Consider the following 23,355-nt stretch of genomic DNA (forward strand, 5'->3'; position numbering starts at 1 on the left):
TGTCCCCACAAAAAAACTGCCATTTTTCGGCGATATTTTTGCATGGCGATATTTTTGTGGGGATCGGTTCTATTACATGGAACTGATCAGACTTATCTAGAAAAATCCTCGGGAGTCAACAGGGAGAAGGAGGAGAAAGGAAGAGGAGATACAGCCAGAGAAGCATCTGGAGTGGCAAAGGGAGAGGAAGAGGGGGGTGGAGGAAGAGTAGAGAGTGGACAGGAGTTTTAGCGGTAAAATTAGATGCCAGAGCAGTGCAAAGGGCCTGTGAGGGAACAGGAGAGGTGGAGACTGCAGCAGGATTGTCCAGCTCCTTGCAGATTTTGAAAGGTTCAACCGAGTTCTTAGAGGCCACAGAGATGCAGGCTTGGATGTAGGCTCTCTTCTTAGAAAGGACAGAGAGTCTGTATTGCCTTTGGAGCAGGCGGCAGGCAAGTTAGTCAGGGGATGAGCCTAATGCCCTCAACTTCCTCTTAGCCACCCTCCACTTGCGCTTTAGGGTGGCAAGGTCAGAGTTGTACCAAGAGTTGCACTTGGATGTGGGATTCAAACAGATCCTCATGACAGGGGCAAGGCCATCCAGAATATTAGAGATTGAGAAATTAAGGTTGGAAAGGTTTGTGTCAGAGTGTGAGTCAGCCGCTTGTGTAGGAGGAGGAGAGAAAGTATCTGCAAAAGCCTCCACTGACACACGATTCATTATCAGATGACAGAGAAGGTGGGTGGCAGTGCCGGGGTCGGCTTAACCTGAGGGTCAGAGGGTGAGAGGAGAGAAGAAAGTGGTCAGTCCAAGAGAGAGGAGTGGTGAGAGGGTTGGAGAGGTGTGCACTGCAGAGTGAGTGGGGCCAGAGCAAAGACTAGAGAGAGATAGAGAGATAGTTGCAGAGGTTGCCAAAGAGCCCCAAGGAGGGGCTAGAAGCATACAAGTGGTTGTTGAGGTCTCCGAAGAGGAGAAGTTGAGAGGCAGAGGCAAGGAGGGAGGAGGGCAGGTCAGCCCACTCTGAGAGGAAGAGGGCAACCTGGCCAGGCAGCCTGTAGATGGTGGCCACAGTAATAGAGAGGCCAGGAGAGATAGAGAGCCTGCAGACCAGGCATTCAAAGGAGGAGTAGGCCTGCATAGGAATGACAGAAGCAGGGATCTACTCTGGAAAGATCAGGGCAACTACACATCCAGGACAGTTGGTTCTGGGTTCAGAGAGAATCTTGTAGCTATCAGGGAGGTGAGTGTCAAAACTCTTGACAGAGCTGGCCATGAACCAAGTCTTGTGAGACTGAGTACATCCAGATCAAGCTCTTAGAGGAGATGGCAGATGTCTGAGGAGTGTATGACAACGGAGCGAGCGTTAAGATTAACGATGTGGAGCAGATTGCTACTTGTTCAAGACTTCTGTGGAGGGGTACATGCATGAGGTACGCCCTGTGGTAGTGTTAGAGGTGCCTGTGAATGGGCAGAGGAGGAAGGAGGAGATGGCAGGGTAGTCAGAGAGGAAGAAGAGGTTGCTAGAGAGTTGTCAGAGGAAGGAGAAGGCAGAGTGGCCAGAGAAGTAGTGGAGGGTGCTATAGAGGTGGCATAGGAGGAAGGTGGCAGAGGAGCCAGAGAGGAGTAGGTAGGAGTAACAGGAGAATGAAGGAAGTTAATAAGATGCAGGAAGCGTCTATTGAAAAGGAGGAGATTGGCCTGAGGGTACTGGACCAAGAGGACTAAAACACCTTGGTATCAGCAGGGGAATTACAACAGTTAACCCATGATGAAAACATTAACTTTTCTTTTAAGATTATATTAACGTTATGTTCAAGAATTCAAGAGGCAACCAAAAGGCACTTGTACATACTTGAGAAATGGGAGAACTTTGAGCGAAGTCTGCGATCTTTGGCTGAGTTGGTGGGCCGAGGGCTTAGTGTGTCGGCACAGCCATCAAGAGAGCAATTGGCACCAAACAACAGTACCTGGGGATCCTCCTAAAACAGGGCCTGCAAACACCAGCCAACTGATGGAAAATATAACTACTGCAGAGGAATCTACATTGTATCTTGTGAAGAGAGGCGCAGCTTCAAAAACGTTACACGAATGCAGCAGCAAGTGGGTGTAACAGTAACACCAACAATAGACATCGGAGTGGAGCAACAGCCTATTCAACTGACATCAAGTAATTTGAAAAAGCGCAGCAAGAAAGCCACAAAAGGGTTAGTAGGAAAAAGAGAAGTGAGGAGAGCTCGGGGAGGCTTACAAGCTGGCTCCTTAGAATAAATGCTGTACAAGTTAAAGCTATGAACCAATTTTATATTTTTGTAAAGTTGATCAATTTCAACTATATCAATAATAAATAAAAAAGCTATAAACCTAGGGAATCCTTCTGCTCCCTCGTTATAGAGGAAGACGTCAAGGAAGCCTTGTAAGTGCTTGAAGCATGTTATTTTTTTAAATTTGATTTAATTGTCTAACATTTTTGTTTTACAAAATTCCAAAATCCCATCACCTAGGTCGCTATTTCCTGTGGCTTCATATCTATCAGACCAATCCGTCTAAAGAAGCCAACAACTACTATCACCCACCTTGAAGCATGTTATGTTATGCTATGTTACTTGGCATTAATATAGCGCCTTATATATCATTGGTATTCATCTGTATTTCTTTTTGTACATCTGTTCAACACCCGTCAGATTACTTTAAAGATCCATTGTTCCTCATCAGAAGTGGCCAATATCTTGAAAGAAAATGCCCTCTTGTTGCTAAAAGTATGTTACGACATCAACCAACATGTGTGCAACGAGTTGAAGGGAAGGGTCTCTTTTAGTACTGACCATACCAGAGCTGCTCTTTCAACATAGGAAGAAACAGTTGACACGCAGTCACCTTAAGTGCCAGGCAAAACAGAGTGGGTTGGATAGAGTAATATCCAGGCAATTAGGAGTATGCACAGAACCTACCCCTGGAGGTCTATATACCACAGGAAGGTCTCTCTGCCCAGGAAATCGTTGACTGTGTGAAATACCAAATGTTGTCTTTTATGCCCTGGTGCAAGGGTGTAATACAACAAGATCAAGGACAGAAGTCCACTTTTGATTCTGAAATTGCGGGTCGTAAGAGACAACTGTGGAACGACTTAAGAAAACTTAGGAATAGAGGTTTGAAAAGGCAACTTATATAAGAATGGAAAAGATAAAAAATATATTTAGTAATTGGAGAAAGGGATATAGAAGTTCCCAAAATAATAAGCGTCGGCAGGAAATGTATAGTCTCTTAAAAAACGGAAAGAGCAAACAAATGTGGGAGATATTTAGGAATATAAGAAGTGGCACATCTCCAGGACTCATTAATTGTGTTCAGTACGATACTTGGTGCCAGTTTCTCTAAATAGACTGGAAGCTACTGTGACGAATCTGTGGATTTCGTCCCTTCTGCCCTAAGGGAATCCTTTCCCATGGGGACAGGGAGGTGCGTCCACGGTGCATTAGTCTCGCTGGGGGTGGTGACAGGGAGAGGATCACATTGGAGAGTAAGCCCCTTATGGGATTAGGGACAACAATTCCCACATAATGTGGTATTCCTCTGCTTTACCTGCTTTACTAGACCCTCCTTCCTTCCCCAAGCCAAACTCTCCTTCCCAATGCCCAATCAGTGCCAATATATTTTGTTGTGAGGTCAACCAACCTGCTAGGTTAGACCTGACGGGCAGTCCTGAAGATACCAACTGTTTCCCATATAACTCCAATTCAAGAACTACAAAGAAGATGATGACCAGGAGTATGATAATCACCCCAGAGAGCCAGAGTTAACGGTCTAGTCTGTTGCCGCATTTCATTGGTCAAGGGAAGTACAAATCTGTAAAGGGAAACTAACATGGAGAGAGCTATCCTTCCAGGAGGAAAGCCTGGAGACACTGATCCGGCAAACAGGGGACTGCAGCAGGAGACGCTGTGCACAGAGGTGAATGGGAGCCCAGAAGTAGTCCAAGCAGCCAAAGCTACTTGACACGCTGCCAGAGCAAACCTCTGGGCACTCTGCATTCCAGAAAGCCCATCCAGAGAAGGGAAATGAGACTGGCGGAGCAAACGCCACCGAGAGGAGACACCTGAACAAAACCTGACCGGCGAGGCTGCCGACGACTGCAGAGAATGCCACGCAGCTGGAGCCTCAGAGGGAAGCATCGCTGTCCGGAGGATGCAAACCAGAGCAACAGGTTTGTGGGTAGACCCACAGGGGCTGGAGGGCCAGGAGGACGCATGGAATGGCTGCAGAACACGAGATTAGAGAGTCTAGGACCAACACCTATATGAGAGTCAGAGATTAAGAGGGTCTGGGACACTAAGAGAAGCAGAGACATTACCGAAGGGAGCATATGATTGGTGAGTGAACAAAGCTATTTCAACAGAACATTGTAAGTCTGGGACCCGCACCCATATGAAAGCAAGTGAACAAGAGAGTCTGAAACACTGAGAGAAGCAGATACATTACAGTAGGGAGCATATGCTTGGCAGGAAAGTAAACCATGCTATTGTAACAGAGCATTGTGAGTCTGGGACACTCACCCTTCTACGAGCCAAAGAATAAGAGGGTCTGGGACCCTGACAGAAACAGAGACAGTCTGCAAGAAGGCATACACTTGATAGGAGAGTAAACCAAACTTTTGCGACCACCCGTTGCAGGTCTGCGACCCACACCGACATGAGAATTTGAGAATAAGAGGATATGGGATCCTGAGAGCAAAGGAGACAGACCAGAAGAAAACCTTTGCCTGGCAGGACAGTATACAAGGTTGCTGTAATACTAGCACACATGGGAAATATTGGCACCTACGGGAAAAATAAAAATACAGTAAAGTGCATCTAGCAGATACAGGGTCTGGGACCCCAGGAGATAAAGAGAGGAAAAGTAGAACCAGAAGGAACCTAGGTAAAAGGAGCAACCCCCTAATCCTTGGAGTTGAACATTGCAGACAACTGTGAACTTTTCTGTTGGCAAGAACCGTCATTACCACTTTATTTTGGAAGAGAACATCCTTGAACATTTTGTTTAGGTTATTAGTGTTAGGGTCAGAAGTAGGTCTTTGGGACATGACGGTGACAGATATATTTTTTGACGTCCTGAATAGTGAGTATCATTAAGAATTTAAAAGTATCAAGGGCCCCTGGGCTTGATGGCCTGACCAACATAGTGTTGGGAGAAGAAACGGATGAATGGGCTGGAACAGTCATGACATTACTAAAGTCCATGTTAGCATAGGGAAATTCCCAATTATTGGAGGATGTCTCATATCATCCCCATTTTTTAAAAGGGTGAAAGAGCAGACCCTAACAACTATAGGTTAATCTCATCCTTAGATGTGCCCAGTAAGATTTTTTCTTCAATTTTATGCCGTAAAATTGAAAAGTGGGCATCTAATGCCAAGGTGTTACTGATCTTCCAGACTGGATTTCACCTGGGGATGTCAACAAATGTAACATATTCCTATTAAACACACTTATTAAGCTGTCAAAACAGAAAGACAAACCCTCCTTGTTTGTTGTTTTTATTGACTTCTCAGCAGCGTTTGATTCGGTCTATCTGACTACTCTGTGGAATATGCTAAATCTGCTGGGGTTGCCCTCATGGTTGTTAAATTTAATTAGAGCTCCACACGTGGGAATGATGGCAAGAGTCAAGTTGAATAATATGGAGGACTTCTCTACGGAAGTCCCCTTGAGAAAGGGTGGTAAGCATGGTTATGTCTTGACCCCCATGCTATTTAACTTGTACCTGGAGGTCTGCATTCGAAAGGTGAAGATCTTTCCACTCAAGGTAGGGAAATGTCATGTGCCGTGCATGTTATAAATGGACGATGTTGTATTATTGGATTACACTTGGGTTGAAGTGATCCAGAGCTAATGGAATACGCCAAACAAAATGTTTGATATTAAGCATGAATAAAACAAAACTGATGTGTTTTGGCAGTAGGAGACATACGTCAGCGGCAACTGAAGTTGTAGGTGGAACGATCAACGGTGTAGACCGCTACACCTACTTGGGCTACGAGGCTAAGAATGGGGGTAGGTTGATTGAAGGGCTGCAGTGCTGGAGGACTAAGGCTCTTACTGTTGTGGCTTTGATTACAACCTTTGCCACAAGATATGCAGAATATAATCTGTTAGGAATAATATGGGTCTACAACCAGAATTGGTGCCTAGTATTCTATATGCCCTCAAGACTTTTCGTGGGAATTTGTGGTGAGTGGTTGGCCAGACTAGAAGGCGTTTTGTGGAAGAAAGTTCTAGGCCTGCCAATGGGAGTCCTGATGCAAGCAGTTAGCGAGGAACCAGGCCATACCTCTCTGGCAGCTTTGGTGAAGTTAAATGGGGGAAGCTCTATATTAATACAGCAAAGGCTATAGAGCTGTCAATCCTAAGGGGCCTTCAGAGAGCTATTATAGAGGAGAGGGCCCTGTTTTTGAGGAATTTTAAAACAATGCTATTTTCTCAATCAGATTGTGTGGGATCCCAATCGGGATGACCCTATTGGGGTCCTCCTCAGAAACCAGAAGCAACTGGTGTAACTGTGGGACCAGACTAGGCATTTTGACCACATTGAAAAGTTGGAAAGTTTAAAAACATTTTTGAAAGTAACCTTTTATTACCTAAACCCTCAACCGTATATTATCCAATTCCCGAATCTGGCCTTCAGAAGAATACCGTTGTTACTGAGACTGAACCAAGTGAAAATGAGCGATTTGGGGGGCCTGGGGCAAGGTCCCAGTGGAAGCGAGATTTGCAGTCTTTGCAACAATTGGGAGGTCTTGGAAACGCCTAGGCATCTGATGATGATATGTGAGGCATTAACTAAAATGCGCACATACCACTTAGGCTCTTTTGTAGAAGGTGAAGGTGCAACTAGTCTGCACCACTTCTGGGTAAAGTGTCTGAATGAGTTGAGTGTCTCCCTCTCATTAGCTGTCATTAGATTCAGGATGACATAAATCAAGATTTGTCCAAATATGTGATTTTTACACAAAGTTGAATAAATGGAAGAGTAATTGTGAAATAATGTTTTTTTTAAATATCATTTATTGGGGTAAAGTATAATAAAAGCTATGTGCGAGCAGTTTGTTCGGGCTGAGTTACTGAGGTGAACGCATTTCTGAGTCTCTCCCTGGAACCATTGGTGTTATTACATTGCGATGGACGGAGCAACAAAGTCCTCTCTCTATTACATTGAACTAAGGGTCCATTCCCATAAACACACCGCGCAAGCGCGCAAGCGCGGAGCGCTGCGTAGTGTGCGAGCAGTGTGTTTAGTGTTCAGTTTTCGGGTTGAGGGTGCCCGGCTCTATTGCTGTTAAGACTTCTATTCCCCTCCCCATTTCACACTGTCTGTAGCTCCATGGGCTTATCCCCTTCTGATACACATGGTTGGTGTGTTCTGGTGTTGTCGTTATTAGTGGAGGGAACCTCTACCCTGCACTAAGAAATAGTCACATTGTTAAATTCCGAGATTACCGAACATTGTGTGTGTTGCAAGCAAGTTCCAGCTATTTTATGGCGCGCCTTATATAATTTACACTACTTGCATACATCTGCATTAAGTGGACGTTGGCAGCTCCCTCTTTCGTGACTGCAGATTATCGTTATCTTTGAGCCAATGGGAACACCCTGAAATATCAGAACACCACTGTACATTGCACCCCTGGTAGGTGACTGCGGATACATCTTTGAGCCATCTGGTTTTTGTGTACCGGATTAGTGACTGTTTTTCTATCTTGTGTCTCCAGGGTCTGTGTTTCCTAAAGTGGTGGTATTTCGGTGTCTACTAAGAATTTAAGTGCAATGAAACTCCATAGCAAATTGAAGGGAAAGAAAAAGAATGCTAAGGGCAAAGATCATGGAGGTACAGAGGATACAAGTACTCAGACTGTCCCTGTTAAAGGAAAAAAGATTACAGACTTTTTTGGGGAACAACAAGCTGTGGTTGAAATTCATGATGAACAAGTGGAATTGGGCGATGAGGCTTGCACCTCAGCGGAATTTTACAATAATAATTTGCTGTTAAATTTATGCTACAGCTTGGAAGGACACATTTCGAACATGTAGCGCCTAAGATCCAGTGGGGCTCCCAAGAGTAGTAAATATGCCTCTGTGCAAGATGAACATTTGCCTGCCGATGCATCTATGGATGTGATTGTTCCTTCCACAGATAGACTTTCTTGTTTTCCATGCTTAACGGGATTGATGGATGATTCTAGCAGTGCTAGTATTGAGATTCAAGAACCTGCTCCTATAGGTAATACCCATGAATGCTCTAACTGCACTATTGGTAGTAAACTTAAGGAGCTGGATGTACACAACACGGCTACCAACTTTGCTTTCAAAATATTGTTGAAGCTGTGTCGTAATATTGTTTGTACAGTGGAAAAGAATGCAATAATGTTAAATTGTCGGTTGAAAGAGAACGCAGGGGCGGGAGGACTTTGGGAGGCCTAATGTAGGTCTGCCATCTGAAACAGATATTGGAATTGCCGCTCCTATTAACTTAGAATCTACTCTGGTTGAGGTTTTGGCTGGGAGTGAAGGTGAGAGTCTCGAGGGGTGCCTAATGTCAAAAAGGGAGAGGAGACGGAAGCAGAAGTTATTGGATGAATCTAAGCTTAATCAACCAGGTGTGAGTGTTGAGAATGCTCCCACTGATTCTGCTAATAAATAACCTCTCTCTAAACATGGCTGTAAGAGGGCGGCATGAAAAGCCAAAAGGTTGGCACTTAAAACGGGTAATCTTTGTACATGGTTGATGGGTCCTACAGGGAAAAAACAAAAGTCTAAAATCATCCCTGATTTGCCTGTCACTGAAGATAATGGTGAGGAACCTAGTTCCTCTGACCAAACCAACACCAAACTGACACCACTCTGGATAGTAGCTGCTTGACAGCTAAAACTCCTGTACCCAACAGTAGGGTGAGAGATGGTGTTAGTGGCAGGCAGAAGGTATTGATTAACACGCAAAAGGCGATTATTGAGAGGGGAAACTATGGTGGTAATAACAAAGGAAATCTCCCTAAGAGACTGTTCATCATTTCTACTACAGCAAATAAAGTAAAGAGACCCTGCAATAGAAGTAGGCTCTTGGAGATCTTAAATGCACAACTAGCTTTGAGAATCATAAGGACTAGTGACTTTAACTTTGTAGAACAGTGCCCGGGCTTTACTAGGGTGCAGTGCTTCTCTGAAGCTGAAGCGCTCCTTATTTGTGAAAGTACTGAAGATCTGAAAACGAGTGGTTATGTGTTGGATGGAGAATGTGAAAGTGAGCATAAGAAACTGAGTGGAAAGAAAAACTATGTTAAGGTAGGTGGATCTGGGGCATCAAAGGCTCCCTCCACCAATGAGGCCCAAGTGAAATCCCAATGCGATTGGCTCTGTTCTTTTTTGCCCTCTATTACTAATGTTAAATGAGCCTCGTTAACTATTATTCCCTGGAATACCCGTGGGCATTGCCATCTCCTGGGATCTCCAGGTTCTTTCTCCCTCTTTAATAAGGCTGAAATTATATTCTTACAAGAGACCTAGCTTCTCCATACGGTTGATTTTGATGGCTATTATGATCTTGCAAATAAAGGAGGTAAGGGTAGACCGTTTGGTGGGTTAGTCACATTGGTATCCAATGATGTCCAGTCCACAGAATGTCTGTTGAATATTAGTAACCCAAATGTCCTTATGGTTGAAGTACGGATGGAGGTAAATTGTAACATCTTATTGATTAATGTATATGACCCCCCGGGCACTGATTGTACGATGACTGTTCAAATGGACAAATATGAAAGTCTGGTTGACAGATATGTTGTGGATGGGGAGGTTGATGTTATTATGGGGGCGACCTTAATGCCAATGTCAGTGAGCATAATCTGGGCACTGCCGTTATTGGTGGAGGCCAGGTGAGATCTGTAAGATGGGAAGCCTCCCTCTCTGATCTGGAATTGTATGTGGCTAACGGGTTTGGGAAGAGTAAGACACAAACTGCCTCTACATGGACAAATGGCCGACAATTCTCTACTCTGAATTGTATAAGTTTAAATGATAAGTTGTTTGCTAAACTGACTAACTTTCAAATCCTGCCTAATGCTTTCAGTGATCATTCTGTGTTGATTTGTACCATGGCAGGTACATATTAATGATAATGGTAATAGACTTGGTTGGTCGGACAGCAATCTTATTAAAGCTCGAGCATGGAGCAGAAGATTGCATGTTGATCATTTGTTCATATTGCCTGCTGAAAATATAATCTGTTGGGTCTTATCCTACATGCAAGAAATGATGCCTATTGGAGGAAAAATATTGCCTCACCAGCTTGGCAAGCACAAATGATAAGGTTATACGCATTATGAGGATTAAGATGCACAGAGATCTTAGAATATGTGAACGCAGTTGTCTCTGTCTTGATGTTTTTTTTTTACAGCTCAACGCCGGATTAAGAACAATTACAGAAACTGGGTCAGATGCTATAGGGCATCGAATGAAAATAGTAATTGGCAAAATATGGTGCGGATACTGCTAGAGGGTGATACAAAACAATTCTGTGCAACCTTTAGAGCAATTACCCACCATAGTCAACATGAACTCATAGGTCCTATCAACAGCTCCTCCTTGGTTAATTTTCTATATGATAACTTTAAAGGAGATGATATATTTGGGGAAAAAAACTATTAGTAATCTGACCATTAATATGGATGATATAATTGCTGTCATTAAAAAGCTGAAATCTTCCCCAGCCCTGGGCACGGATGGGCTGTGTAATGTTGTTATTAAGGACAATCCTGAAGTTTGGGCAGATATTCTCCTAATAGTCTTTGGCAAAGCAATTCAAACCGGTACTATCCCGAGTTCTTGGAAGACATCTAACATCATCCCGGTATTTAAAAGTGGCCACGCAATCTCCCTGAGAACTATCGCCTTTTGGCTCTAACGGATGTTAAAAGTAAAATATTTCATACGTTAGTACTTAAAGAGATTAATGCCTGGATTAATAGAGACAATATCCTGGATAGGGCCCAAACATGTTTTCATAAAGGCTGCTCCACCAATGATAATATCTTCATTTTTATCACCCTGATAGAGCAAGCCAATAGTGATGACTAGCCTCAATTTAACATGTTATTCGTGGATTTTACCTTGGCGTTTCACATGGTGGAATGGGCTGCGCTATGGGTCAAATTAGAGCTATGCCTAAACATCTCTTATACATTTGTATGATGATTTATGAGGACAATACGGAGAGGGTTAGATTAAATAACCAAGGATTTGTGTCTACCTCCATATCGGTCGGAAAGAGTGTGAGGCAGGGTTGTGCCCTGTTCCCTACACTGTTTAGTTTGTTTATGGCTGATTTTGGAGACATATTTATGGAAAAATGTAATTCTTTCCCAAAATATTGAGCTCTGAAGGTTGGATGGATTGGGTATGCAGATGACCTTATTATTTTCCATTATACCTATATTGGCATCTGCCATAGCACCAAGGCTGTCTATGAGTTTGCTGCCACCTATGGTTTGAAAATAAATTTGGCAAAAACCCAATTTATGGCGGTTGGCAGGAAATGTTGTAAACAATATGTAATTTCATTCCCACTGGGTGATATAAAAAAGGTCACCTGGTATAAATATCTGGGACCTGAAGTTTGCTCTGACAGGACAAGAGTGAATGAAAGGGTGCAACAGAATAAAAGAGCTAAGATATTGGGCCTCATTACGACCCAGGCGGTAAGGGGTTAACAGTGCCGTAAAAGGTGGCGGTGCCGTTAACCCCTTACCGCCTAATTACGAGGTCCCTTTGCGGTTTTACCAGCCGTTAAGGACGGGACCCGCAAAGGGACCTTGTAGGTAATTACAGTACCGCAATTTGCGGTACCGTAACTACCGCCTTCCCCATTTCCATTGAGCCCTATGGGGGCAAAAATGGGAATGGGGAAGGGCCAATGGTGAATGGGGAATTACCACCCCACCAACCTTGGAATGGGGCGGTAATTCCGCCATTCATCATGGCGGAATCGGTAAAATACCAGCGGCAACCATGGCGCTATTAGCGCCATGGTTACCACACGGGTCGTAATGAGGCCCATTGTCTACTATTGTCTACTATGTCCTCTAATGTCTTTCTCAAAACTAACAGTGGGTTATAGTCTTTTAGGAATCCTTAACATTTACAACGAGAAATTGTCTCCTGCCTTTCTATATGCACTTGAGACATCATATTCAGACTGGTCTGTGTGGGCTGACAAGATGGAAGATATAATTTGTAGAAGAATATTGGGGATCATCAATTATACACCTATCCAGGCAGTCCGTCTAGAGATGGGATTTATTTCCTTATCCGCACGTAGTGAATTGAACAAGGAGAAGTTGTATATAAAAATGTAATTTGCTCGCCCTGATTCCCTCCTGTTTATTCTTCAAGCTTTCTGAATAAATGTAAGGACAAAAACCTTCAATTCTTTGAGAAAATAGATAGGTTGGACTCCTTGCTGGGAGTATGGTGAAGGAGCTATCGTCAAGATCAAGGGGGCCTGGGTTGGTATTGCGATTGAGAAGAGGATATGTAGGCTATGTCTCGACAGTAACTATATCGAATTAGCTAGACATGTTTTGACTAGTTGTCCAATGATGAGATCCGTGTACGAAAGGTATTTGGCCAAGCGTGTGGCTTATCTTGATAACATCACCAATGAACACATTTGGCTGAGGTATCTTGCTGGCTATAGTAAAGGGCTTATCATTGCCATTACTCAAGTATGGAATAATGTGAACAAACACTTGCAGAAATTTGAAGAGGATGTTAAATTACTAACAGATCTTGAATCATCTGTTGGATGCTATGAAGTTTGATGCAGTTGTCTGCACTGATTTTCTTTCTCTCTCTTGATGGTTTATTAGTATGAATTAGCTGTCTGTATAAAGAATAATTTTTTTTTCTGTTTTTTTAATCAGATTCTTATGTGATATTCTATGCTGGGGAATGTAAGAATTTAAGTAATGTTGTATTTTTTGTGTTATATTGTATACTTCTTTTATCTGTGACCTTAGGATGACTGTGTATCTAGTGTACTTATAATGAATTTGTATTTTATCTTTGTTCATGATTAGTTGTACAGTATATTTCTATATGTATATATATGGATTAGTGTGAAAGTTTTATAACTGAATACACAATAACAACATTTTTTTAAAAAGTAATAAATTCTATAGATTAATAATTAATTGAATGTAAGTATGATGAAGTAATTATAGTTTAATAGGTCTTTTCTTTTACTGTGTATTGTTCTTTTATGTGTTTTATATGTTTGTGTGAAACATTTTTGTAATTGAAGCACTCTAAATAAATAAAAAGACAAATTGTAGTTCACATTACAGCAGATCATTCTCCACACCATATAATTACAAATATTTTTATTTTCCTACCCTTCAGTATGAGACTTCAAATAATAGAACCAGACGTACCCTATCTCTGAACGGGGGTCTGTTGGCACGTGTCGCCACAATCCTATATACAAATGGGACTAACGTAGAAAGAAGTCAGTCAGTTGAAGCCCTACTGCCTCCCCGCCCAGGTAAGCGACTCTCCATCATCATTGGTTGCATTATGTATACCTGTGGAGAATAAAGACTATGGAGCACAGCCCTATCACGATCGGCTTACTTTTGATATTTTTCACACAAAATTGTATTCTATTCAATATAATAGGATCATTCTCCAAAGACACTATTGTACTGCTCAATTATACAAATCAGGCAGTTTGCGGTCTAGATGCCTAGAATCTGGGGGACACAAAAGGTTGCACACAAAAGCGTGACATGCTGTGCATTGGGGTTCCGGGAATGCGGCATCCAGAGCAAACATGGAGCTGGACACAGGCAGCCAGAGACTGAAGTCCACAGCAGGCAAATGGGGGAGGGGCGGGAGCGGGTTGGCCAGTGGTGCTTAGCAGTTGGAGGTCTTGGGGGCATTGACAGAGACCAGGAGAGGGGCATTGACAGAGACCGGGAGAGGGCTGGTTACAGCCTTTTGTGTTGACATCCGCAGGTGATAGTGGCATTAGTGGTTTCTTCCTGGCATTATTGGGTGCGTAATTGAATCACTGGCATATAGATGCATATTTATTCTTTCTGCTGTGCCAAGTCTACTGATGCCAGGCATCTGCTTGGCAAAATGGCACCTTTCAGAGATGAAGTTACAATAAAGCAGAGAAGTGTGCACTGCCCATTCTGAGAAACAGTGTCCATGTACTTTCTTTTAAACATCTGCTGGCCTTTGGATAGGGAGATAATATTATAAAGTTGCCAGTTGGCACCCTGTCCTCGATATCGTCAAAGCTATTGTAAGGAGAAAGAATATTATTTATCCAAATGACTGCTAGGCTCAAATTAGTGCTAAGAAGAATGGGTTGGTTTTAACTTTGCAATCCAGTGATATAAATCCATTGCTATTTTTTTTATTATTTGATGGCAGAGTCCCTCAAAGGTGGATGCTCGGTAGATATACTTATTGCTAGAGAATTTTAGTGTTGTATTTGCAGAACTAAAGTTATGGACAATTTCCTTTTTATTTCTTTGTGATTGAAGCTAATGTGGAAGTGAGTCATATTGCAGCATCTTTTCAGAACCCCCACAAGCGGGTATGCACTCAGTCTGGAAAGTATTTTGGTGCTCAGTGAAAAGGTGTTGTGTCCTTGACACTCAAGAACACATAGGTGTACATGAGACCACCCCCAAACCAGCCTTAGCTGCAAAGTTCATTAAGAACCAGGCCTTTCATTGGGCTGTCATTGGGTCCCCACTTCTTCTGCAGCTCTGGACATGCCACTGAAATCTATGGGCGCACTTCAAGGAATATGTGAAGCGAGTCCATAAAGCAATGAACAAACCCGACTCAATCCATGGCCTCCAAAATGTTTTGGAATGAGCTACCTTCTATGTCTATGAACAAAGGTTGAGGTTTAAAAAATCCAGTGGTTGTTAAAAGAAACGGGGAGCAATAATATGTGATCTTGTAAAGGAATATGATTCGGATTATGTCCTTTTAATTTTGGATACTTAAACAGCCATTTTATGCGTAGGAGGATGGTGTAGGGGATGGATTTGATCTGCGGGGCGCAGCGGCCACAGTAGGCAGAGCCATCACGGAAGTACTGGCACTGTTAGCAACGGTGCTGGTGCTTTTGTCTCCCACTCCCATAGAGTTCTATGGGACTCTATGGGAACGGGGACTTCCAAAATCCAGCACCTGACTTCATGCTCTGCCTGTGCTTGTAATGTTCTGGTGGCACCGGGAAGTCAGGCAGCAGTTTAAGTGTTATGGGGTTGGCGGCAACCCGCCAGTGGCACCAGCAGGTTCCCGCCAACCTCGTAATGAGGCCCCACCTGTCAGTGCATCATGAGTATGGACTAGAAAAAGAAGTGAATCACAGAGAAGGATGTGACCAAAAGCCTGACATTTTGGAATATTAATGTTCGACAATGCAACACATACAGAAGGATCGAACAATGATTCTAAACCCCTGATGGGCCTTTGTTTAATTTGGGGAAAATAATCAGTTGGGAATTGCAGGAGTCCCCCACAGCGTTAGTGGCGATTCTGTTATTGAAAGGCTCAAGTAGAAATGGTACGACTGCATGAGATACATTGGAGGGACGTCAGTTTCTAAGGTATTGACACTGGGCAAAGTAATTGGGATGGTCTAACCTTTTAAACAGGTCCTGACCAATTTCTGACGGGAATTATTTTTGGAGAGTCAGCAATTTAACCAGACGTATCTCAGAGTGAAGACATTTATAGAATCTGGTGATTTGTTTTGATTGTCTTCAAGAAAAGAGGAATTGTCCGATGTTGGTACATATAAGTGTTTTGACCCTGGATTGTGCCACTTCTATGGCTATGGTGAGGGGGTCCATCGCTAAATACTGAATTTAAAGAGATTTATGGAATAGTACAGAAGCACCTTTTTTACTCAATAGCTGCGTCATGAAGCATGTGGGACACACAATCCTTTCTACATTTTTGAGATTCTACTTTGTTCAAATCTGTTTCTTAAAGGAATTTGATTGTATGTTTTCCTCTTTTTATTTCCGACAAAAATTGTGTATGCTTTATAGGATTGGAATTACTTTGAATATTCCATAAAACCTCGTTAATTAAGGCCATAAGAATAGAAATCATATGCTGCTATGACATCCCACAGTTGACCAGATCTATAAATACATACAAAATTGTAAACTACCTAGTGTTTGAGAATCAGTGTTCTCTTCGACATGACTAGAACTGGATGCAACTGATCGTGAAGTTATTAATCCAGTTTCTATTTTGCAAACATTTGCTTTTTGTGGGTATCACACCAAGCTTTGTTGAATGCTGTACAAACTTTGAGGTTTGATCTTCACATTTTCCCAGGCTCTTGTGATGAATCCTGCCGAGTACTCATTAAGACCCTACCTAAAATCTTCTACCAGGTGGCCAGGGGAAGGCATCTGCTTCCTGATCCTGACCCTGGGGTTGGTATGAGCCGGGCGGATCACCTGGGAGGAGAAGGGCCCCAAATGAACAGGAGGACTCCACTGGGCGGGACGCAGTATTTGTTTTCCTCAAAGAAGGAAATATCAGTCATATCGGAATTTGTAATGGCCTGTTGTTAGAGTGAGATTTTATTTTCTCAAGATAACTATCTGAATGTGAGTGAACACAATCATAACCAGTTATGCAGTGGGAGTAAGAAAATCCCTCTTAAAGTCACAGACATTCGTAAAGGCGAAAGCTTGTATTACCCACAGGGAAATATCAAAGATGAGTCTTTAAATATTAACAATTTGGATTCTGAAAACCATAATTCCCCAGTAAAACCAAACATTTAATTGAATCCTTATAATGCTCCTTTAGGGAATATAATTAAGGAAAAAATACAATTAGAAAAGATGATTTGGACATTGAAGACTTCAAGTCCCACAATGTCCAAAGTGCTGGGATGAAGAAGAGAGGCTGCATAGGCACGAGCTGCAAATTCCATCCTAATGGTGTTGATGATCCAAACCTGAGGGACACTGGGAGGCATTAAAAGGACCTATCAGGTTCAAGCCATAGAGAGCAGTAGCAGACGGTGGAGTAATTGTGGTACCTCCATGTTGCAGCAGAAGCAGAATATGGAGGTGAGCAGGTATGCTGGGACCACTGTCATGTGTCGAGCAGCTGCCGGTCCTGAGAGGGCCTCTTCCTCCATAGACCTTGATTGCAGAGGTCACACAGCAGAAAGTGTTGGATTTGGAATCTTTCCCTCCAAAGAGCGACGCTGCAGATGTCGTGCAGCATTAATTGTAAATTATAAAGGCTTAATCCAAAGGGAGTCGGCCTCCGGGGGCAGGCGAGCACCGGAGAGCCGGTGGAGCAGGAATGCTACTTTTCCAACTGGCATGGGAAGCGGGGGACCAAGAGAAGCAGGTTGCTGGGCTGTGCACAGCAGCAGTAGCAGAAGACCCAGAGTCAGCGGAGTGAGCGGACCTGCACGCCAGAGCCAGAGAGTTCACCTCTGTATTGTGACCCCAGAGCGCTCTGTGATCGCCCGCTGGCCAAGTTCGCCAAGTCTGGGTACTTTAAGTATAATATAAAGAGATTGAAGTGGGCAAACAAACCTTATTTTGGATACCGAACTGATGTATAGTAAAATAATAAGACTTTTTGAAAACCAAGCTAACTTAAAGAGGAGGCGGTGGCAGAATAAGAACTTGACAAGCAGACCAGAAAGGTGTGATTGTATTTATGTGGGTCAAAATAGCAAGAGGACAATAGTATGAGAAACCAACACTAACAACTATTGCCAAAGCCAAAAGAGAAACATACCAGGCAAATATAAAAGAACCAACATTGCCAAAGCAAAGGGAGGTGTAGAGGAGCAGGTGGAGTTCTCTTCTCTAGTCCCGCCCCGTCACCACCATCCTATTGGAGTAGCAGAAGAAGGGCTACCATTGGGAATTCATGCACAGGTTTATGTGACGTATCCATAGCGTGCTGATTGTATGAAAGACGATATGCACTCAGACAGCCATTCAGAAGATATCCTCATGTTACGACAATGGAGGGCAGTTACCAAGAAGGATGACATTTGCCTAGTTGCAAGGAAGCAGCTCTGAGAATCATGGAAAAATGTTAAAACAAAAGTCTGATGACTGCAATATGATGTCATAAAGAAGATATATAAGCCTGAGTCGAAACAATATGAAAGTACTTAAGACTGACAATGTAACAGAAGCACTAAGAGAAACATGTACCAAAAGATGAAGTTAATGTGAAAATAAGAAGATGAAGTAACGTGCCACCAATAACTGTAAATACGCTGTAACGCAAGGTAAAAGAAGCATATATAAGCTTGCTAAAAAGAGGTATATATAACATTTAGGATGGGCATTGGAAATAAATGGACATTGGTTTATGTTGAAGAATAAGTCCAGCTACCTGAAAAACAAGCCAGGCATCACATATTGAAGAATTGACAAAGAAGCTGTTTTCATGTGTGGAATAAGGGAGTACATTGGCCTGAAGTCAAGGAGGCTATTTCGAGAGATGGGCACAAGGCACAGAGAGGGATGAATAAATAGACTACGTGCATGAGACTTATTTCTGCTAAGATTAGGAGGGCGAAGGCATTTGCTGATGCCATGTATTGAAACAACCATGAAAGCAAACGCTTAGGTGAGGTGGAGTAAGCAAGTCTCTAAAGGCCAAAATTAGAGGGTAATGGCCCCCTAGTTAATTAAATCAAATAGCTGAAATTGAGAGGCAGAAATTGTGGTCTCCTGACACGTGATGTAGAACTCAAAACAAAGAGGCTATTCATTACAGCTTCGAGTTAAGATAGTGGTGTGCTCACACTCCCTCGAATGTCTCAGAACAGTGAGCAGACTACAAGGTCATCTACAAATGATAGACGTTGGTTAAGGATCAGGTCGATGACATACAATGGATTAATTGGGAAAACAAAGAACAAATTGGCGCAGCTTGAACTCCTAGGTTTCACTTTTTTCACAAGCTAAAACAAGTTGAAAGTCCAAGGTTGGATAGGGTGGCACCCAATCATAAGGCCTGCCATGCATATTCATATACACTGTTGCAGTTATTAGCCCGCTGCCATAGTCTCTGCTATAATCAGTATGTGACATGCGTAGAAGTAGCTCAGGGCGTATCCTAGAGACAAGGGGCAGCCAATGAGATATTAACACTTATGTTATTCTATAAGTAGATAGGTTCCCCTAATCCAATCCCTCCCGGTGTTGGTTTTTTGTGAAATGCCACGTAGGATGACGTCACAAATGATGTATATAAAAATATATAAACTCTGTGCAAGCAAACCTTAGTGTGAAAAATCGAGCAACTACTTTGATAGCTGTATTTCTCCCTGCTTACTTTCATTGAGATTAAATCAGTGTTTTACCATCTTCCTTTGGTCTGTGCAATTATTTGGTCTGTGATAATTATTGGTAATCCCAACTACCACAAAGAAGATGCTTCAAGGCACTAGATCACATTTGGTAGCAGTGGATGGCTCAGGTCTCACGACTTATAACTAGGCCCAGCTCCAGCCCCCGGACAATTGTCGGCTCCCACCATTAGCAAGTCGATCGCAGAGTTTCCTGCGGAGAACAGAGCATAAAAAAGAAAATCACGTGATCAAGATTTGATTTTGAGGAAATTCCTGTCTGGTCCCTGCAGGTGCCCCGCAGACTGATGGCAAACTGGCCAATTGTGGGAGAGTCGATACGAGGGACTCGAGCTGTATAACGGATGTGAGTAGACCAAAGCAAAATGGGGATGGATTGTGTTGTGATCTGTTAAGTATTTATATATATAGAAACAGTAACTGGATTTTTTAGGGGTTATAAAAAAGTGATGGATACCTCAATTTCACGGCCCTTTAGGGATGGAAAGAATACATGTCATAACTCCATATGGGAGTGTCAAGGGATTCCTGAGTAAAGCCAATAAGAAGAGCGTGTATTAAGCTCTAATACGGAACCAATAACAGATGAGATACATTTACTAAGAATAGTAAAGGAAGATGTATGCAGGAGAAGAAACTTAAGCACACATGTGTATGGGGATTAATATGCTTCAATAAAGCTTTCTGCATGTTTAAAATGATAGATATAAAACGACAAACAAAAATAACTGAATAAAAGTGATTTTTGGTAAACTTGTTAAACAAAGGATTGACATCAATCAGAAGGACAAAATCAGATGAAAATCGGATGAAACTAATATATAAATAAAGAAAAGAACTTTGAGATACTAAAAAACCATAAACGATATAAAAATTATTGATAGAAAGTGTAAACGAAGGAACGAGAAGAGTAGTGGTGTAAACCGTTTTCAAAATATTTTAATTCACAGGAGTGAATGGTGCTTGCTCTAAAAGATTAAAACAACATATTTAGTATAAATAGGAAGGAGAATAATAGACTGGGTAAGTATTGACAGTCAGAATTGACTTGTCACCATGGAGGACACACCACTTTCACACTTATGCAGATCATTGTCGCGACATACAGCCAAAATTAGAAAATACCATTCCAAATGGATCAAGGGCACCACTAATAAAGCACTTATGTCATGGCCTCAAGAGTGTTCATTATCGAAATCAATATTGCGTCACATGACAACATATTTACATGCCACTCAGAAATGAAAAAAGTTAGAGAAAAGGTTGGCAGTTTTAGAACTTTGAAAAATGTAGCAGATTGAGAAAGAAGATCCAGTTGAGAGTGAGTGGATGCTTAATCAGAACAAAGCAGAAAATGTAATACATTCGGCTCCTTTTTTACTTCCTGAAAACCAAGCTGGAAAAGTTGAAGAAAAGGGATCTTATCCGTTAAAGGAATTAAAGATAGCAGCGAGGTACTTTTATCCAATATATGAGCCCCATGCTGATAATAGCGAAAACACCTCAGAAGAGAGCGGGAAAAGAGAATGACAAAGTATATTAACACACAAAGGGCCTCATTACGACCCTGGCGCTAAGTGAAAAACGATGGCGATAAATGGTTACCGCCATCGTTTTACGCTAGGTCCGATCATGACCCGTGACCGTTAACTACGATGCCATTAGCGGCATCGTAGTTAACGCTGCCGCTAACTGCGCCAATGGCGCGCGCACGCGACCTCCCACACCGTACTTAGCGCCATGGCAGAAAGGTACACGAATGGTGACCCAAGCGGACATGCACCTAACGCCATCACCCAGCCCGTTAAGTACCTTACCGCCATGGTGCTAATTACGCCATCACGAACCAACCGTAAATGGCCATGTAAAGTGAATGCAGCTGCCACAGGTGCACAGAAACAGCACAGGTGAAGGCAATACAGACTCAGGAAGTACAAAAAGAGCGCACCCCACCCCTTCCCACACCCAGTCACACTCCACAATGATACCAATACGACTAGCAATGTTGGGGCTGGAGGACCTGATAGCAATGCAAGTGCTACAACAGCAACAACAACAACAGGCAGCACAGAGGAGACGCAGGAGGAGAAGGAGGGCAAGGCAGGCCCAGCAAGCCCCACCAGCACAGCCAGTGCCACCACGCAGGCAGCCCCCAATCCCACGCATCAGAGCCAATCCATTCAATCTCACTGCTGAGCAGATCCACACCCTGTACCGTTTGGACCGGGACACCATCACCGCCATCGTAGACATGACACACAACGAAATCGTCAACATGATAGAAACTCGAACCGCCATCCCACCCCGACTGAAGGTAGTGTCTGTACTACACTTCCTGGCCACAGGCAACTACCAGCACACAGTGGGGCACATGCATGGCATCTCACAACCATTATTCTCACGAACACTCATCCAAGTGCTCGATGCCCTCCTCAAGCACACAGACGACCACATCTCATTACCACGGACTGCCCAGGAGATTGCAAACACTAAAGTGGGTTTCCATGCACTAGCCAGCATACCTGGTTGCATTGGTGCCATCAACTGCACCCATGTGGAATTGGTGGTTCCACGTGCCATGGAGGTACCGTACCGCAACCGGAAACAGTTCCACTCAATCAACGTGCAAATGGTCTGTGACTCCAACAAGATCATCACACATTGTTGTGCCCGATTCCCCGGATCAACCTATGATTCTATGGTCCTGAGGAACTCCACAATACCACGCTACATGGAGTGACATGCAGGCCCAAGATCCTGGCTACTCGGTGAGTCCAATGTCATGACCATGGAAATGTGAAGTGGGTAGGTGAATGACGTACCGATGCATACTCCACCTGGCTGAAAGGGGGGGGGTGATGCATACTCCACCTGGCTGAAAGGGGGGGGGAATGATGCATACTCCACCTGGCTGAAAGGGGGGGGGGGAATGATGCATACTCCACCTGGCTGAAAGGGGGGGGAATGATGCATACTCCACCTGGCTGAAAGGGGGGGGGGGGATGATGCATACTCCACCTGGCTGAAAGGGGGGGGGGGATGATGCATACTCCACCTGGCTGAAAGGGGGGGAATGATGCATACTCCACCTGGCTGAAAGGGAGGGGGGGGGGAATGATGCATACTCCACCTGGCTGAAAGGGGGGGGGGAGTGATGCATACTCCACCTGGCTGAAAGGGGGGGGGTGATGCATACTCCACCTGGCTGAAAGGGGGGGGGATGATGCATACTCCACCTGGCTGAAAGGGGGGGGGGGATGATGCATACTCCACCTGGCTGAAAGGGGGGGGAATGATGCATACTCCACCTGGCTGAAAGGGGGGGAATGATGCATACTCCACCTGGCTGAAAGGGGGGGGAATGATGCATACTCCACCTGGCTGAAAGGGGGGGGAATGATGCATACTCCACCTGGCTGAAAAGGGGGGGGAATGATGCATACTCCACCTGGCTGAAAGGGAGGGGATGATGCATACTCCACCTGGCTGAAAGGGGGGGGAATGATGCATACTCCACCTGGCTGAAAGGGGGGGGAATGATGCATACTCCACCTGGCTGAAAGGGGGGGGAATGATGCATACTCCAATTGGCTGTGAGTAGCAGAGAGAACGGAGACAGATGATACCCTAAAGCAACCCAAACTCCACCCAACACCAGTAAAGCCAATACCCAATGTATGCAGCCCTACCATGTGAATGAGGTTGTGTCCCAACCATGACACAACCATCTGCAAGTGCATTCTACCAATTCAGACCACATTGTCAACAATGAAAAGCACCTACATGCACGTCACCAAACACCATCAACCGATAGGCCTGTCCCCCATAACTGCCCACGAAGGAGGCACATGACGGACAGAAACATCAACACACCATTACACAGACAGCAGGGCCCCCAAAATGTCCCTGTCTACATCAGTATTGCT

The 23,355-nt window shown here is 43.6% G+C and overlaps 1 protein-coding gene across 1 annotated transcript in view; it reads left to right on the plus strand.

The window, feature by feature from the left end:
• IL5RA (interleukin 5 receptor subunit alpha) overlaps positions 1 to 23,355 on the plus strand; it is a 304,412-nt gene that overhangs the window by 35,115 nt on the left and 245,942 nt on the right. Inside the window, exons 2-3 of the mRNA XM_069646215.1 lie at positions 9,152 to 9,309; positions 13,420 to 13,561. Of these exons, the coding sequence (XP_069502316.1) occupies positions 9,152 to 9,309; positions 13,420 to 13,561 (300 nt within the window). The remainder of the gene's footprint in view (positions 1 to 9,151; positions 9,310 to 13,419; positions 13,562 to 23,355) is intronic.

Source organism: Ambystoma mexicanum, chromosome 2p (assembly GCF_040938575.1).
Source record: "Ambystoma mexicanum isolate Mex_15411 chromosome 2p, UKY_AmexF1_1, whole genome shotgun sequence".
NCBI lineage: Eukaryota > Metazoa > Chordata > Amphibia > Caudata > Ambystomatidae > Ambystoma > Ambystoma mexicanum.